The sequence below is a fragment of the Chenopodium album genome, chromosome 12 (genome assembly GCF_948465745.1).
Source record: "Chenopodium album chromosome 12, dcCheAlbu1.1, whole genome shotgun sequence".
Lineage (NCBI taxonomy): Eukaryota > Viridiplantae > Streptophyta > Magnoliopsida > Caryophyllales > Amaranthaceae > Chenopodium > Chenopodium album.
Genome location: NC_137845.1, coordinates 6,369,509 through 6,389,493, shown reverse-complemented (window position 1 = coordinate 6,389,493; position 19,985 = coordinate 6,369,509). Strand labels below are relative to the sequence as shown.

The 19,985-nt window shown below is 33.6% G+C and overlaps 1 protein-coding gene across 1 annotated transcript; it reads left to right on the top strand.

Annotated features, from left to right (window-relative positions):
- The first annotated feature begins 8,724 nt into the window (after positions 1-8,724).
- On the top strand, positions 8,725-10,680 carry LOC145571799 (trihelix transcription factor ASIL2-like). Its single transcript, XM_081630838.1, has one exon. It carries the CDS (start codon positions 8,987-8,989, stop codon positions 10,448-10,450), a length of 1,464 nt encoding a protein of 487 aa, XP_081486964.1. The 5' UTR covers positions 8,725-8,986; the 3' UTR covers positions 10,451-10,680.
- The last annotated feature ends 9,305 nt before the right edge of the window (positions 10,681-19,985 follow it).

The following is a 19,985-nucleotide window of genomic DNA, read 5'->3' as shown; positions in this document are numbered from 1 at the left end:
CTAGCACGATACTAACATGGTATTAGAAAAGAGTAAAAGGCACCCTAAACATGATACTAGAAAAGCAATAATAACATCCTAAGCATGATGTTAGGAATTAATAAATAATAAACATGTTTTCTACAAGAATAGAGCAATAAGATTACATACTTTGATGCCTCGTATCTCTTTCTAATAACAAAATACACGCGTTAGTAACTTCAAGGAAAATATAAAATTAAACAATCAAATTAAATAATTGAAATAGAAATTAGGGACCAAACCCTCAGAAATTATAACCTTTCACGTCTAGGGCGAAGGCAACTTCGAACTTGACTAGGTGTTTCTAGATCTTGTGTATGCGGAATTGTGTTTGCGAAAAGCTAGAGAGATGATGATTGTAGATGAGAATTGATTATTGTTGATGATAGATTGATTGATAAAACGGAGGTTTAGGACCCTATTTATAAGAAAACAGTCCGGAAATAGGTAGAATTTGATAGGGAATAAAACTCCACGCTGTCGCGCGCAAAACCAACTTGTCGCGTAGCGACAGGCCTGTCGTTTGGCGACAGCCTGGATTCCTACGCGCTTTCAAACACGGAGTCTACTTATCAATCAAAATTGACTCGTAAAGTCCGTATGAAAACTAAAATCGTATTTCCCATAAAATAATATTTTATTCCAAGTAAAACTTATCAAAATATACTTATTAATTCTAATTTTATTAGAACTTAAGAGAACCTTCTAGAGAATTCTAGATGACTATAATTAATTCTAATAACTTTAGGAATAATAATTAACATTGGGCCCTCCCCTAGATCATCGGGCCGCATGTAAAGATCAAACCGGGCCCAGTTTAGTATTTTGGCTATAACTTCCTTATTATTCATCGGAATTGGGCTTATAATATATCGTTGGAAAGCTCTTTGCAAGCCCCATTCAACTACACTATTATTGGACCCTTATCATGGACCAAACTAAACTGGATTGGCTGTTTTCATAAAATAGAGTTGTTTTTCGAAAACAGAAAGAAAGAATTTTTAATAAAAACTAACCGCAACACCTGACCTTTCACACTTTCACTTTATTCGATTATCATTCGACGCAAAAGATATTCATCACTGGGTTTGGTTTTGGGGAGACACAAATGGGTGTCTACATACTGCAATGGCAAACCCCCCAAAATACCCGAACTCGAATATCCAAAACTATAAACAGGGGCTTAACACACTCCTTTAAATCCTCAGAAAAACTTGACAAACCCCAATTAGGACAAAGAAAACCGCATTGAAGAGCAATAAACTTACAACAAAAACCCATTAAAGCAAGGAAAATTAAAAACAAAGCTAAAAGCGAATTAAAAGCCATTCAAACAAGAAAGAAAACACAAGGTTGGAAACAACCTATTAAACCGATAGATCCTTCACCGTCAAACCAAACGACGGCCGCAGAAGGAGTCTCGAAATAAACCTCGAACTCACAAAAGGAAGAAGATTCGAGAATAAAGCCCAACACAAGAACACTAAACAAACCCTAACCCTGACTTTACCTTTACCGACATGATCGTTCTCGATCACCACTAGCCGGTGGCGTTAGAGGTAGCCGTCGATTCTTGTTTCGTCAACCGACCTTGAAACCCGATTTTAAAACAACCTTCTTTCCCTCCGCTAACCTATTCGGGATTAAAGACTTGAAAAGAGAGCTAAAAACGGAAGAGGAAACTTGCCGGAGTTCTGGCACCGTGGCCAGTCCTCCGGCGAGGTCTGGCCGGAGGACTGGCCGCGGCGTCGGAACTCCGGCGAGGTTCTAGGTTTCAGGGGGAAGAGGTTCTCTGTTTTGGTTTTTGAGAGGAGAGAGAATAGAGAATTTAGAGTCAAATGACTATTTTAAATGACTAAAGGTATACATTAAATGAATTTAAATTTCAAAATTTTTTAATACTAAAGTTATATAAGTCACTTTATTTAAATTAACTTTATTTTAATTGACTTTTATTATTTACATATTTTATTATTATGAATCTTTGCATTGCACGGGGCAAAAACTAGTGTTTATATATATAAAGGATTCCCTTTTGTGTTTTTATATTGTAAGAAAATAAATAGTGGGGAAGGTAGGGGTAGTGAGGTAAAAGAAAATGTAAGATTTAATTGGGTTTTGAGTAAAAGATTTTATTATTAGTAATTCCTTTTCATATTTAGTGACATGTCAAATATTTTAAGACGGATAAAAATGGTAACTATGTCAAGTATTATGGGACGGAGCCACGGAGGGAGTAATAGACTGTATTTTGGAAGGTATTCTAATTTTTTCAGAAAATATGGGCAATAGATATTGGGAAAATGTGAGAAATTCTGTAGATAAGTTGGGAAGTTTAGCTGGTGCTATACGCTAGCAAGTGGCAACCTAATAATTCAGGAGTATTATTCAGTTCTAAATGTCACATTTTTAAGTTTTAAGTTAAACACTACTTATATGTTTCTAACTCGATCATTTTCTTGGGTAGTAGTTTAACTAATTTCGACATTAGTTAGTTAAACTTAAACATGGGCACGGGCCGTGCCGGCACGCGGGCGGCACGGGCCCGGCACGACTCCGGCACGGCACGGCGGCCCACCTGTGGGCCGTGAACAATTTTCTGGAATTTGGCACGGGCACGACACGTGGCACGGTGGGCAGCACGTGGGCCGGCACGCTGGCACGACCCGCCGGCACGGCACGTGGCACGGCACGAGCCCGGCACGGCCCGTGCCAAATGACCGTTGGAAAACTAGCCGTTTTTTGCCGTTTTCCAACAGCTATAAACGGCTAGTTTTCCACCCCATTTCCCACCCAAATTCCCTATAAATACCTCATATTTCCTCCAAAAATTTCACAATTCATCAACTCATCTCTTCTCTCTTATTCTCTAATTTTCTTACTCTTAAATTCTCAATTCTCAAATTCCTACAAATCATACAATCTTGCTCTCTTTTGTGAAAAGAAAAAAAAAATTCCTACTCTCTTATAAATTTTACATTTTTACTATTATTACTTTTATTAGTCTACTACCAAAAAAAAAAAAATTGTTATATTTACATTCGGGAAATTATAAATTCGGGAAATTATAAGTTCGAGAAATTATAAATTTGGGAAAGCATTGAAGCGTCATTGTAAGATCCAACTCAACTTTATTTTAATTTGTTATTGTTATTGTTATTGTTAGTTATTATTATTATTATTCTTCTTGGAACTACTTAATTATATAAAAACTACTTTCTATTTTAATTGTGGGTTATTTGGATTGTTGAAATCTGTCTAAGGCAGGATTTGGGCTCTGGACAACGTCGCTCCTAACCTCTCCTACCTGGGATCTCATTAATCCAAGTAATCTACTATTATTATAATTATTTTTAAAAATTTAATTTATATAAAAACTACTTACTAATTAATTCTTATTGTTATTATTATTGTTGTTAATTGTTATTATTAAAGTTATTGTTACTTTGTTATTGTTACTTTGTTATTGTTAGTTGTATTATTATTATTATTATTGTTATTGTTACTTTTATTGTTATTATTATTAATTAATCATGGCATCAAACCCGAACGTTTCCTCCTCCTCTAGAAAAGCCAAGTCAAAACGTAGGGAATCACCAAACCCAAACACTTCAATGTCTATGCCCCCCCCCCCCCTAATATGCCCTTTCCCTCCCCTAACATGCCCTTTCCAAACACTTCCACCCCTTTCTTTCATCCCCAAAACACGGGACGGCAAGAACAAATGGATGATATGGCTCCTTGGACCCAATTTCAACAAACCCAATTTCAACAATATGAATTTCCTTTTCCTCCTCCTTCCCAAGGTAGCCAAACACAAGCCTCCGGGTCGAGTGAACCATCCACCCAATTTCCCAACACCCAAAATCCTAACATATTAGAGTGGTGTACCGAAGAGGATTTTGCTCAAACCAAAAGAAAGAGTGAAGTTTGGGCACATTATCAATTAAGTAAAAATGGACAAAAAGCCAAGTGTCGGACTTGTGGTAAAATTTTCTCGGCCGATACCAAGGGAGGGACGGGACACCTTACTAGACATACAAAAAAATGTGGTGGACCATCTAGTGATCCAACCCAACCCAAAATTTCTCAATTCCATCCACAAGACTTCATTTACAATTACGAGAGAGATAGGGATGAACTTGGGAGAATGATTGTACATGCAGAACAACCTTTTCTTTTCGCCGAAAATGATGCCTTCAACAACTATATTAACCGAGCACTACAACCAAAACACAAAAAAATCTCCCGAAAAATCGTTCGATCTGCTGCCATGAAGACTTATCTAGAGTACAAATTGAAATTAGTAAATGAATTAGCTAATCTTCCTAGTAGAGTTTCTTTAACCGCCGATGCATGGGATGGTGGGTACGGACTTCACTATTTATGTGTTACTTGTCATTGGTAAGATAATGAGTGGTTGTTACAAAAACGCATCATTCATTTCAAAATGCTTGAATACCCTCATACCAGTCTTAACATTTCACATCATTTAATGGAAGCCATTGATGCATATAGTCTTAGGGATAAAATCATATCTATGACTTTCGATAATGCAACTTCTATGACATATAGTGCGAATTTGGTCAAATCCCAATTGACCGATGTTATATTAGATGGAGATGCACTTCATGTTAGATGCATTTGTCATGTTCTTAACTTGTGTGTGAAGGATGGAACACAAGCAATTGGTCCATTTTATCACAAAATAAGGAATGCTATTATGTCTATTAATAGCTCTAACATGAGATATCAAGAATGGAAAGGTTTTTGCAGGCAACAACGGATAAAAACCATAAAAATAGCACCGGATTGTCCAACTAGGTGGAACTCCACCTATGAAATGTTGAGTCGGGCAATCGAGGACAAGGTTCATTTAACACTTTTTTATAATATGAAATTTCCACAATGTGCTTTACTAGAAGATGATTGGGTTAATTGTGAAAAATATATGCAGTTTTTACAATTACTATATGGTATGACACATTGTTTTTCTTCTGTATAAAATCCTTGTTCTCATTCTTTTCTTAGCAATGCATGTTTACTTGCACAACTTTTGCGGAACACCGATCACAACATGTTTATCGTGGATATCTTCCATCCATGGAGGAAAAATGGCGTAAATATTACACCGATATTCCTATGATTTATATTTTTTCTTCTATTTTAGATCCTAGACAAAAATATGATGGCACCTTTTTATTAATTGATATTTATTATAGTAACATGAATTTTGAAGATGATGTTGAAACTTTTAAAAATAAGGTGACTGATGAGTTTTTTTTCTTTATATAGAGTTTATGAAAGTAAATATGGAACCGTGTCTCGATTTGCCCCTTCTCAAACATCCAAAAATGTAAGTAAAAGGGCCAAAGGTTTATTTGCACAAGCTGCTAACATGATGTCCAAGTTTTCAGGTACGGAATCATCATCAAGTAAGAGAACACAAAGCGATGTTTCGGAGTTGCAAATGTACTTAAGTTACGACTTCATGAAAGGCATGGACGATGAAGAGAAGTTTGGCCTCAACATCCTCGATTGGTGGAAATCACAAGCCGTGAAACATCCAATTTTGTCGGCAATGGCTCGTGATATTTTTGCTATCCAAGTCTCCTCCGTTGCCTCCGAAAGAGCTTTTAGTGCGTCTGGACGAGTTTTAGACGATAGAAGAACAAGACTAAAACCCGAAACACTTGAAATGTGTGTTTGCTTCAAGGATTGGTTGGATGCCGAAACTCGTTCTCAAGATCGTACTTATGCACAAAACGACGACGATGAAGGAACGTCGACTTCTTTTAGTTCTCATACTTCTCAATCAACTCAATTGGCGGATGAACTTGAACCTCTAGGAGACGAAGACGAAGACGAAGATGAAGGCGAAGACGAAGACGACCAATAATAATTACATCATTACATATTTACATTATACACTATTGTATTCTTTTTGTATTATCGAACTTCGTATTCCGTATAATAAATGAAGTTATTCAATATTCATACACTATTGTACGATTTTTAATTATCATTACTTATTTTGTATTATTGAATTATCGTACATTCGTACCGGCTACCGTCATATAATAAAATAGGTTATTCTTCAATTTTTTGTGTTTTCGGATTATCGCACCCGTATTTTTTTTTATTATATGCATTGTTGTTTTTTTGCTAAATTAATAAAATTGTTTTTATTTATTTAAATAAATTTAAACATAACTATTAATTAGATAAATAATTTATATAACCTAAATTATAATAAAGTTGTTCAAAAAATGAAAACAAAATATATTAACATTAACGTAAACATAAATTAATCACATATATTAAGTTGTACTAAAAAAATATATATCGTTTAATTCGTTTTTTTTTTCATTTATTAAAAAAAAAAAAAAAAGAAGAAGGGTGGCACAGTTTGGCCCGCGGCCCGGCACGGCACGGCCTGTGCCCATGTTTAGTTAAACTGGTGGACTTATTTCTCAAACACAATAATTTTCAGCCACATGTTTTACCTCGTTTGGTAAGAGTAGTTTCAATGACGATCTAGTCACCTGCCGCATTATTATTCGGTATTGTGCTCGTCTATATTCATTGGTTTTTAGTCTAATCGACTCTTCTTCTTTCATGGGTTACTGCCCAAGGCTTTAAATTACATCCATCTACCAGTACCACACAACTAGTAGAGCCGTAGCCCATAGGGGTGTTCCAGGTTTGACTTGATAGCTGATAACTCAATACGGAGTACGAATACATAGCTTATATAAACTACTGTACCGCTGTACGTAATAAAATTTGGTTTGTGATTTAGTCTTAAAAAAAAAAAAAAAAAAAAAAAAAAAAAAGACGTAGTTGAAAGTCAATATAACTTGTCGCATGTTACGTAGTGCGAGTGTTATTTGACCTTTGCAAATTATTATTATTATTATTATTATTATTATTATTTGTAATTGATTTGGTTAATTGTAATAAAATCAAACCATGAATTGCATAACTGTAAACAAATTTAAATTGCTACAAACGATTAGTGTTGTTCAAAGTGTATGCATATGCAGTGGCGGATCTTGAAAGTTTTTCTTTCAGGGGCAAGTAATTTTTAACATAATAACATATATAAAAAAAAAAAAATCCAATGAATTTGTTGTAGGTTTGTACGTTTACTAATCATTAGTAACTTTATTTATTTACCATCAATGTGTCACGATTCATAAGTAATGAAAGAGTTAAAAAGAAATCGTCAATTAATATATATTAAAAAAAAAACAATACAAACAACACAAAACTATATACCTTTATGTTAGATAGTGATTAATATTGATAACTTCTTATGACGTATAATTATAAAATTTCTTTTTAACTTTTTAAGAGTGCACATTACTAAACTAGTATACCAATCTCGTTGCAATTTCATACAATAAAAAATAAACATGAATTGAAACAATGTTGAAAAAAGAAAAAACTTTAAACCAAATTGATTAAACTATAAAGAATTGATTTGTTGATAATTGATAATTAAATCACTTGAATGGAATTTTGGGATAAGTTGACAAAAATATTCTGTGACTTGTGAACATAGTAAGAAGTAAAGAGGGAAGAGTGACAAGCTTTGAGAGTGAAGGATAGTTCAAGTGGTTAGAGCTTTCCTCCCGATTCTAGGAGGTCCTGGGATCGATTCTCACCCCTGCTCTTGTGGCTCTCTAAACACCAAAAAAGAGTGTCAGGCTTTAATTGGGAATTGGAATTGAGTTTTCTAGTTAGTAAATAAAAAAGAATTCAGATATTTGTAATTTATTGGGCTTTTACATTTTGTTATTTTTTTTTTTTTTTTTTTACCTAGTGGACTAATTAAGCTTATTTTCGTCTTTTACTACTCTGCAGTACTAAATTTTTTCCCCAAAAGTACCAGGGCCAAGGCCCCAATGTGCCCTAACTATAATCCGCCTATGTGCATATGATATTGGACTAAGAGGTAAGCCCTTGTCAAGATAAATATAATTGTTACAAGGAAGTTTTATTTTAAAATTAATTGACATTGAGGGCATGTTCTCTTCAGCTTATTTTCAGTTCAGTTTAGCTTCAATCAGTTCAGTTCAGTTTAGTTCCTAATTTTCTTCTCTAATAAAATTTTCAGTTCAACTCTAATCAGTTCAGTAAAACAGAACAGGCCCTGAGAGTACTCACAAAATATAAATTTATTACAATAATTTTCAATCTATTTTTTAATGTGAGATTGTAAGACAATTTTTTCCATGGACCAAAGAGTGTATGTTATGCCCTAACCTTTTAGATGTAAATGGCATAACATGAAATTCGTGGGTCGAGCCATGGATCAGGTTTAACTAACTTCAAAGTACGTGGGTCTGGTATGAGGCCCGGCTCGAAGCCATCTTTATAAAGTACTAATCCAAAGTTGAATAAAAGACAAACTGATCTTTTCTCCAATTTCCAATCCTGTTTACCACAAATAAACCAACCAATTAATTACTCAGCTTACCACAAATCACCCTCTTTTTTCCCTAATCAACATTATTAAAACCACATTAGCACAAGGGTATTAACGTAATTAAACAGTGGTAAAAAAAAAAAAAAAAAAAAAAAAAAAAACAACAAAAACTCCATCAAAACAGGCAACGCTAAAACCAAATAGGCAAATACCAATACCCTCCCACACATCCATCTACCTAAAAGCCGGCAAAATGAGTCTTATTAATGACTCCGATGACCGACTAACCGGCAGTTCCAAGTCTCCCAACCTACATTACCCCACCAAATTCTCCGACTCTTTCCTTCCACGTGTCCTTCCTCGGTTTCCTATGTCTTGACGAACATACGCCGTCAAATTCCCCCTTCCTTTCCCGTCACCCTAAACGGCAATTTCAATTCAATCAATCTAACCAACCAACCAACCTCTTTCTCTCTCTAAAAATAAACCCTAATTTTCTCTCTCCTCTTCTCTTCACCACCAGATAGATCCATGGACGAAGATGACGATACCCGGTCCCACACCTCAATCGGAAGCGAACCTCCTTCACCACCTTCCGGTCAAATCACGGTTACAGTTGCGGCGGCACCTCCGTCTACTTCAACTCCTCAACCACCGCCTCAATCGTCGCAGAGTTCGCTGACTCTCGCGCTTCCGATCCAGCAATTCCCTCGCCCCCTCGCCATCCTTGCTCCCGGCGGAAGTGGTGGTAGCGGCGGCGGAGGGAGTGGTGGAGGAGGAGGGAGGGAGGATTGTTGGAGCGAAGGAGCGACATCGGTGTTGATCGACGCGTGGGGGGAGAGGTACATGGAGTTAAGCAGAGGGAATCTGAAGCAGAAACATTGGAAGGAAGTGGCGGATATTGTGAGTAGCAGGGAGGATTTCACCAAGGTTCCCAAGACGGATATACAGTGTAAGAATCGAATCGATACGGTCAAGAAGAAGTATAAGGTTGAGAAACAGAAGGTTGTCAGCGGCAGTGGCCCTAGCCGCTGGCCGTTCTTTGACCGCCTTGATCGGCTTATTGGTCCTGCCGCTGCAACCCCGAACTCAAACACCGCCAAGGGGTTGGGGCCACTGTCGACTGCGACAGTCTCCACCGGTGGACCACTTCCTCACGGGAAGGCGGTCCCCGTTGGAATTCCGGTAGGGGTTAGACAACATCAACAACCCCTACCGCTCCCCTTCCCGCCCCACTACCTACAGACCCCGCCCCATTTACAGTCTCCCCATCCGCCATTACGGCCGCAACAACTGCAGCATCATCAACGGCAGCAGCAGCAGCAATTGAGACAGAGTCTTCAATTCTCGCCTCCTAGTGGAATTCCACAGATGAGATATAGTAATAATAATAACATGAATACTCCTGCTTCTGCTGCTGCTGCTGCTAGTAATGTGAATAGGTTACAACAATTAGAGCAAATACAAAAGCATCAGCAACAGTTTAGGAGGGTACCGCCTCCGGTTGAGTCCGACTCTGATCCGGAGGAATGGTCACATGATTCAGGGGATAGTTTACCACCGGAGAGGACGGGGTTTAATCAAAGGAAGCAGCCGAGGATGGATGGTAACATGGGAGGCGTAAGGGGGAAGGGGAAGGGGAAGGGGAAGGGCAGGGATAAGAAAGCGGCGGTTAAGGTTTGGGGGAGCTCGGTCAGGGATTTAACGAGGGCGATTATGAAGTTTGGGGAGGCGTATGAGGCGGCTGAGAGCGCGAAATTGCACCACATTGTGGAGATGGAGATGCAAAGGATGAAGTTTGCTAAGGAATTGGAGTTGCAGAGGATGAAGTTTATGATGAAGACTCAACTCGAGCTTTCGCAATTGAATGGGAATAATAATGCTAGTAATAATAGTGATAGTAGAGGTGGTGGTGGTGGTGGTGGAAGTGGTGGCGGTGTTGGAGGCGGCGAAAGTAATCATATGAATCATGCTATTAGTGATAGTAGTAATTAGTACTTCATTGTTGGTAGAAGTAGAGAAAACAAGAGGAAAGGTTAGATCAAATCTCTTTATATTAGTAGTTTGTTTATGAGCTAAAGATGATCAAAGTTTAAGTTTTTATTTGGTGGGAAAAGATTTATTTGCTCTGATTGATATAATCATTTGATTGTGAAAATTAAAAGGTGGGTTAAAGTATTTTGTAATTGATGATTTTTATATGAGGAACTCTAGTTTATTGTCTATCTGTTAGCTTTTTAGAGAATTAAATCTATGAAAGTTGTTTACTAATTTATTAATTTATGAGCTTAATGATATGGTAAATGCATTAGGAAGTCTGAAACTTGAGAAAGAGTTGCTGGAAAGAAGCATTTGTTAAGGCATTATTTAGTCTTTGAATTAGTAAAGCGCGGTTGCATTTAGCGGCTTAGCGCCCCGAATGTTATGGTAAGTGCATTAATAAGTCAGAAATCTTGAGGAAGAGTTGCTGGAAAGCAGCATTTGTAAAGCATCATTAAGACTTTCCGATTAGTAAAGTGAGGTTGCATTTAGTGGCTTAGCGCCCCGAATGTTATGGTAAGTGCGTTAATAAGTCAGAAATCTTGAGGAAGAGTTGCTGGAAAGCAGCATTTGTAAAGCATCATTAAGACTTTCCGATTAGTAAAGTGAGGTTGCATTTAGTGGCTTAGCGCCCCGAATGTTATGGTAAGTGCGTTAATAACTCAGAAATCTTGAGGAAGAGTTGCTGGAAAGCAGCATTTGTAAAGCATCATTAAGACTTTCCGATTAGTAAAGTGAGGTTGCGTTAGCACCCTGCCCAAATGATATGGTAAGCAACAACTGCATTAATACCTCAGAAACTACAATTAGAGTTGCTGGAAAGCAGAAACAACATTTGTTAAGCACTGTATTATTTATTGTCTTCACTATTAGTAAAGTGAGGTAGCATTTAGCGCCCGAATTTTATGGTAAGTGCATTTATAAGTCAAGAAAGTTGATTAAGAGTTGATGGAAAGCAGCATTTGTTAACCATTATAGTCTTTGCGATTAGTAAAGTGAGGTTGCATTTAGCACCCTGAATGATATGGTAAGTCTTTGTGATTAGTAAGGTTGCATTTAGTGTCCCGGACTAGGCAAATATGTTGAAATTATGTGAGGAAGATGGTTAGAATTTAGAAGAATGTCTTTGCTCTTCTGTTATACTGATTCTGTTCTCTTTTCAGGGGAATTTGATTCATTTAACTTTCTTTATGAAAAATGCTTGTTTTGGCCACTGCTTTCAGCTTTCTTAACATACAGTCTTACATCTGTATCTGGTCCACTGGGTTTTGTTTTTTAACAAATTGTGTTTGTGTTGAGTGACTGAATTAATTGAAATTATTGAATGTGATTTCCCTCAAAGCTGGTCATCTTATCTACTGTATGAATTTCTGCTTCCTACCAAAGTAGTACTACTGAAAATTTGATTTAGAATTATTAAATTTAGGTGTGCCCCTAACTAGGGTCGGTGGTCGGTATAGAAATATTAGGTGGGTGTGGCCGTGTGTGTGGGGGGGAGGTATCCGCACCGTCCGCTAGCCATTGCTACCTCAAAGTCCCAAACTGAATTAGATTATGATATGATATTTTGGAATGCAGTTTATTTGGTAATTGGAATGCAGTTAAATTTTAGGCCCTGCTAATGTCAAAAATAAGAAGTTGATGCTTGTATTTCTAGATTTGTTTTGGTTCTTGTTAATCATCAAGTAAATATCCCATCAATTAATTTAGTTCTGAACTTCCGATCTTAGTGATCTGAGTTATTAACAAATAAAATTTTTTTAAAAAAATATGTAAAATACAATTAATCTATAGAGGGGAAAAAACACTTAAGGCAATTGATTATGTTGTTGGATGAGCTGAGTTATGGGATGAAAAGCGTACGTGGAGCCCAAAAGCATGGACTTGGGCCATTCTTAAATACAACAAATCTTGTCTGATTTCTTCATAAACTTTGTACATTTGCCTACTAACGTCTAATCTGTATTATATTAAGCTTTATATTTCCATTATAATATAATGTGAAAATAGTATAGTGCACCCGGGTGCACCATGCGCATGGTGCACCCGGAAAGAACATTAGGTATATTTTAAAGAACATGGGAAAAAAAAAAAACATACTAGCGTTGGAAAAAGAACATGCTAGTGTTTGAAAAAGAACATGCATACTAGTGTTTGAAAAAGAACATGCATACTAGTGTTTGAAAAAGAACATCTTGTGTTTGGCAAAAGAATATGTTTGTGTTTGACAAACATATATATGTTTGATAACATGTTTTTCAATAATACAAAATATGTTCTTTTTGGTTCGTATGTTCTTTGAATTTGGTTCGTATTTTTTATTTTTTATTTATTTATTTTTTTGAAGAATGGCTCGTATGCTCTTTAAGGTAATGAATTTTTTAACGTATGTTCTTTAACTTATGTTCTTTAACGCATGTTCTTTAACTTATGTTCTTTTATGTTATTTTGAAATTTGAAATTTAATTGTAAAATGAAATCTTGAATTATTTTTAGTTGAAAATAATTTAAAGAGAGAAAAATAAAATTATTATGGAAAGTTAAATTTTTGGAGAGAGAAAAAACTATTTTTGGGAAACTGAAATCTTTGGTAGAGAATTTTTACGTTAATGTGTTATTTTTCATGAAATTTAATAAAGTTTTTATCATGTTCTTTGTGTAATGCCTTTATGTTCTTTAGTAATGCATGTTCTTTGTTAAAAACAAACATGTTCTTTTTCATACACCTAATGTTCTTTCCGCCTTTTTTTTAACCGGGTGCACCATGCGCATGGTACACCCGGGTGCACCAACCATACATCTATACTTAGTATTTAAAAACTCAAACCACAATAATTCATATGACACATGTCCTCACAACTAATTCGTATGCCACATGTCCTCACAACTCACTTATATGCAAATATATATTACTTCCTTACCTTTTCAATATTAAAAAAATTAAATTAAAAATATTACATAATGTTAAAGCCTTTGTACATTCCGTAACTTGCACATTTAAGTAAGAAAATGAAGTGTTTAATTTCTACCATGATAGAATAAAGTTGAATTAACTATTACATAAACATATGAATTATAATAAAAAATAGTCTTTTTATCTCTTAAACTTAAAATATAGCTTAAACTAATATGTCATTTCATATTCTACAATATTCATGTATATATACTTAACTAAATTAATTATTCTTTCACAATTCCACTCACTTTTTTTTAAAAAAAAAAAAAAGTTTTCACAAGCATTTACCTCAAAAGTCATGTAACAATAGCTTCGTAGTTTCAACTATTGAAAAGCATACATTTATATAAAAATAACCTATATTATAACCCGTGTATTGAACGGGCCAAAATGCTAGTTAAATATAATGAAGGTACATTCAAAATATTGCCAAATAATCCAAGGCCTCTTGTATTTTTACAATATTACTAGCTATTCATAGAAACCTTCTATGACTGATGGGATTATTATATGTACGGAGTAGGGACGCGAAAGGGCTTGATTAAGTGATTTGTTAAAGTAATCACGGTTTGCATTTGCAAATGCTCTAAATTACGTTTGATTGTATGAGTTCAAATTTGTACATATATCTAGTGGCTCATTTTACGTTATACCTATTCTTATACGAGTAGAATCTTTGTCCCCTTTTGTTAGTCCTCATGAGCTATTGTTATTTCATTAATAATCTTAAAGGAGACATAGATAAACAAACCAAAGATGGAGATCATGAATTGAATGGTGGATTAGATAATAGTGATACACTTACTTTGTAGACATCTAAGGTTGTGGTTTTTGGGGTGTTTAAACATTATAATCTATACTTAGTATTTAAAAAAGCAAACAAAAAAAAACATGTGTCATCATTTTATTACACTTCCCTATCTTCTTATTCAACTCAACGTGCCACATGTCGTTTTACATTTTTTATTTTTGATTATACAATTTTTCTTAACTCTTTCATTAAACATTTCATCTTCATCCCCCCTCTTTAATTCAACCTTTTTAATTACTCTCTTTGATTTTAGTCTCTCCATCTTCTTGCTATTAAGTCTCATTTTAAATTAAAGTCCCAAAATTTTTATTTCTTTAATTATGTTTTTATTTACATACTAGGTTAAAATCCCGTGCAATGCACGGTTGTTAAATATTTTTTACAATAATATTACATATTATAAAAAATATAAAGATATTTAGAAAAATATTTCATTTGGGTATATATGGAATATGTTTGTCAAAGTGGAATATGGTATAAATAGTTTACTTAAAGATTTTGCAAAAAATAATAAATAAATAAATAAATAAATAAATAAAGAAGCGAAAAGGGCGGGAAATTTTTTTACAAGGTAATGACAAGTGTCATAGAAGGATTTGCTTTTAGTATAGGTTAATAGATTGCACTCATAATTATTTATTGGTATTTTCTCACTCATCTCTCAATTCAATTTTCTATGAACAAGCCGTGCATTGCACGGGCCAGAAGGCTAGTTAATAATTTTAAATACATGCCAACAAGAGGAAATTGCATTATTAGAAGGCTTCATAATGATTCTTTATATAAATTATTCCTCTAAAGATTTTTAAATGGCATTTCCAACTCGAGTACATTTGGAACCATTTATTGTTTAAATTTAATTCTAAAAAAATATACATCTAAATACAGTATATGAGTAGACGAACAAAGGGGATAATCTCCCCACTTTCTACTTATAGTAACCTATGATCCCTAAAAAATGGACCGTCAAAGAAAATGTGTTAAATTTGTGGGGCCAAATTTTGTTAGTTCACACAGTGTTCGTTTTACTTATATTGTACTCGTAGCTGTTGATGGAATTTATAATTTAGTTTTACAATCTTCACCTATCTTCCTAATTTTGCGACAAAAGGACCCAAACCATTTATGTCTCTTGCAACCGACCAATGGTTGAGACTTGAGAGTCAAATTCTATTTCTTATTCTACCCAACTCGACTAATGAATTGTATTGCCACTTTGTCACTATTGCTTAACTTAGGCCCTGTTCTCATCAGATTATTTTCAATTCAATTCAACTCTAATAAATTCAATTCATTTCAGCTCCTAATTTCCTTCTCTCATAAAATATTTAGTTCAGTTCACTTCAGCTTATTTCAGTCAATGGGAACTGACCCTTACTAATTAAGTACGGCACAAAAATGCTCGAATTGGTTTACTTAAATGATCCTTCTATTTTAGATAACTTTTACAATTTTCTTTTATATCTGTCTTATAATAGCTTTGACCAAGTTGAAATTGACCTAGTGGAAAAGATTATACCTTCCAACTTTGAGTTTGGATCAGAGGTTTAATCCTCATTAGGAGTACTTTGAAGGTATGAATTTTTTATCCTCCTCCTCACTTTTAAAGTGTCTAACTTTAAATATGCTGTGTCAGAAAAATTGTGAGGGTTAAGAATATTAAGGTGGAAGCTAATTATCTGAATTCTAGGACAAGGACTTTAAACAAATCAAATTAATCTGTTTGAATATTAAAGACTGTAAGATTTTGGGACAAATTTTGGGCATATATCATAGAGTCTGAGGTCATTATCGCTAAAGACGCAAATGAACCAAATCATGCATTAAATTATTGTTTGCCAGCTCCCAAATGATGAAGCAACTTAGGCAAGGAGCTAGTCTATGACATATACCTATTATGTGTTATGTTTGCTATAGAAAGATGTAACATTGTTGTATATTTGTAATTACGTAGTGCGTACTTCATAACAATGAGAACATAGAACCAAATGAGACTTGTATTTGGTTCATGAATATCATAATGAAACTTTGACTTAGGTTTTGGTTTAAAGGTTTGGATGTAGAAAATATGCACTTGAAGATGTGTCCTCAAAGTAGCTTAGCCAACAAATCAAGAAATTGCAAGGCAATAATTGGATCAATACCACCTCCAGTCCTATACTTTGACGTACATATAATGTTGACGGGTCCTCAACAAGAAAAATAAATAACATGACAAGTATGAGTCGCAGTTGTGGTATTTAATCTTAGAAATTAATTAATAATTAAAGAAGTGTATTGTGTGAATTTCTAGCTTGCTATTTATGAAGAACAAAGTATATACTTATATTAGAGAATTGAATGATGCTAACTATATATCCATTGTTTTTGGATATATGGGGTAGGTTAAGAGAAGTGTAAAGGATCAATGTTGAATAAAATATAACATGGTAAGTGGGTACTAATTAAAGGGTTTGAAGAAAACTTAAAGACCAGTAGCGGTAAAATTAAAGTATGCACGTAACTGACCTTTTAAAAATTAGTGTGTTTTGTTGTGTCAAATTTCATTCGTTAGATCTAAATTTTCATACCAACAATGCGACATAGGAAACACTGGCACAAAACAACATTGCAGGGTAGTAATGTTGTGCTTATAGTCGGTCATGCTTCATTGATCTATCACCCCTATGGTCATATTACTTATACTTGGTATATATTATTCGATGTGTGTGGTTGCTTGGTTGGTTGTAAGAATTAAGAAAGGATATAGTGTACTACATATAAGTCGGGTTGTCTAGTACATACAAATTATATCATTTTGCATCAACATATAACCCAAAGATAATTAAATATTATCGGTTATTTCTAATTGCCACCTATTTAGAAATTCAATAGAAAAAGTCATTTCGAAACAATCCTTCATGTATTAGTCTTTGGATTCACTCGTTTTCATTGATTTATTTAAAAAATAATTATATATACGCAATATCAGACTTTAAACACTACATTAGTGGCATAATAGAGAAATATAATTAATTATTTGATTATTTATATTGGTTTGAATAACGGGTTAATTATTAGACACAACCACATAATATTAGAGGGTATCATTGGTTATATAATTTAGAATGTGTGTTTTTTAGAGGAGGATTATAGGATATTCAATAGAGGCTATTAATTAAAAATGTTACGTGGTCCAAATATGTGATAGTCGTTGCGTGGCTAATTTGTTTAAGTTAGTACGTTAATTACCGACGTAATCCTCATAAATCATAATTAATTAACATGCAATTGGGAGTCCGTTAAACAATAATCATGATGATGCATGCTGACTAATTAGCTAGTCCATGCCGTCGGTTTGAGGGCAGTTGCCTCGTGCTTAAGGGACACTTATAATTCAAAATCATTTATCATATTCATGGCCTAAACAGTAGTCTCGTAGAAACAACAAGAAACTCGAATAAATAAAGGTCGTTATTGCGCATATTTTATTTATTTTTCGTGGGAAGCTTCATTGGCTTTTTTTTTTTTTTTTATTTATTATTTTTTTATATATATATATTTATTGTTAGCCATTTATATTTGTATTTGTACTTGTACTTTCTTTTAGCTGGACTTATTTTTATGAACGTTTAAAGTGTTTTCAGAATTTCAGATCTACCCAGGCCAAGTACCACGTTTTCAACTTTCAATCGAACTATTTTGTGTGGCATGGCTCATGCTGATGAATGTAATATAAATATAATAGACAAACTAGTTATTGGTTCAGGTGATGTCCCGGATTATTATAAATTTATTACTTTAATCGAACTATTTTATTTTATTTTTTTATTTTTTTTTTGTAAAAGATGATAGGTTAAGTAGTTTATTGTTTGTATGAGCTGGTTTAACTATAAGAATAATTTTTTGCATTAATAACTATACCATAAATAATAAACCAATCCGTTGTTAAAAGAAAAAAAAAAAATTTGTTAAATCAAATTTGTATAAGTTTGATGTCAATATATATACTACTCCATAATGCACAAAAAAAAAAAAAAATTACAGTACTCTATAATTACAATTGTAATATATAAATAAATCAAATCTTTTACTCTATAATTACAATTTTATGAATTAATGCACAAAAAAAAAAAATGGAGTAATGTTTAATTTCTTACAAATTTTTATTATTGTGCAATTACTATTAAGGAGTTACATTATTCCAGGGGAAATTTAAATAGAGTGTTATGTATATGAAGAGTTTTTCAATTAAACTAAACAGTAATACATGGAGGTTGATGCATGGAGTTTTTCAATCATTAATGGACTGGTATGATGTGGCGTTACATCATATGCCAAATGGCAAAATAGCATGTTTTGCCATGAATTTTAATAATATATATATTGATTGATTGATATATTGATATTGATTATAACATCTAAAGTGTGAATTCAAAATTTTTCTATATGTACACAATAATTTAGCATGATTTAAATAATATAAAATGATTTGATCTACTTGAATCAAATTTGAACCCAACTGGTGACTTGAATTTACACCTTAAAAAATGAATAATCAATCTCAATGCCTATTTTGAGAATATCAACTCTTTTAATTTTGTATTTTAATATTTTTACATTTTTATAAATTGATAACAAACAAACATATAAGTCAAATTTCTAAACGAATGAAATATCACATACTTCGGGCCTGTTTTGATTTACTGAACTGAACTGATTGGAGCTGAACTAAACTGAACTGTTTATGTGAGAAGGAAATAAAAAACTGAATTGAAACTGAGCTGAATTGAATTGAAATTAAGCTGAAGAGAACAAGCCCTTCCTATGTTCTCGTAATATTGCAAAAACTAAATTTTTATACTATTCATCACAATTGTTTGACTAAATATTATGATTTATATGTAAAATAAAATATAGTCATGTGTGGTATTGTTAGATTCGTTTTGTAAAATACTTTCACAATATCAACTTTTTATAATTTTTACTCTTATATAATTATATAGATATTTAGCATATAAAATGTGCTTTGAGATGCATAATTTCATCCTTGTTGCAATATTTGTGGAACAGATGAAAGGCCTGTTCACATTTACTAAATTGAGCTGAAGTGAACTAAGCTGAACTAAACTGAATAGAGCTGAAATGAATATTTTATGAGAGAAGTAAATTAGGAGTTGAACTGAACTAAAATTAAGCTAAAGTGAACAAGCCCGAAGTGTTTTTTTTTTATTTTTATTTTTTTATTTTTTAACTAATGAGAACATGATACATATGTGGTACTACAACTGTGGATAGTCAATACATATTTTAGATCTCGTAAAATAGCATTTGGGGGCCAATAGTTTAAACATATATAACCAGTTTGACTATTGAAGTCTTAACTTTATAAAACATGTGACATATTAAAAATGAAGTAAATGTTATATGTGACACTTACTAAATTCTTCAAGTATATTGTAGTCTTGTAGGCCTATATTCATCAATCAACAACATGGTGCATCTTTGTAATTAGCATGCATATAATTAGTTTGTTAATCTTAGCTAGCAAAGTTAATAAGCTCATTCATTCGCTAATCCTCTTATTCGCTGCATAATCGTGTGATTTTCTCATATTATTAATGTAAAATATTAAAATTTTGCGAAGCAAACTCAATTAATATTTACACAATTTCACATTTTCTTTTTCAAAACTGACAAGCGATAATCCTAAATCACTTAATAATCTTTGAAAATTGAATCAA

Coding starts and splice junctions, on each gene's coding strand:
- LOC145571799 (XM_081630838.1), top strand. CDS start 8,987: ATGGACGAAGATGACGATACCCGGTCCCACACCTCAATCGGAAGCGAA.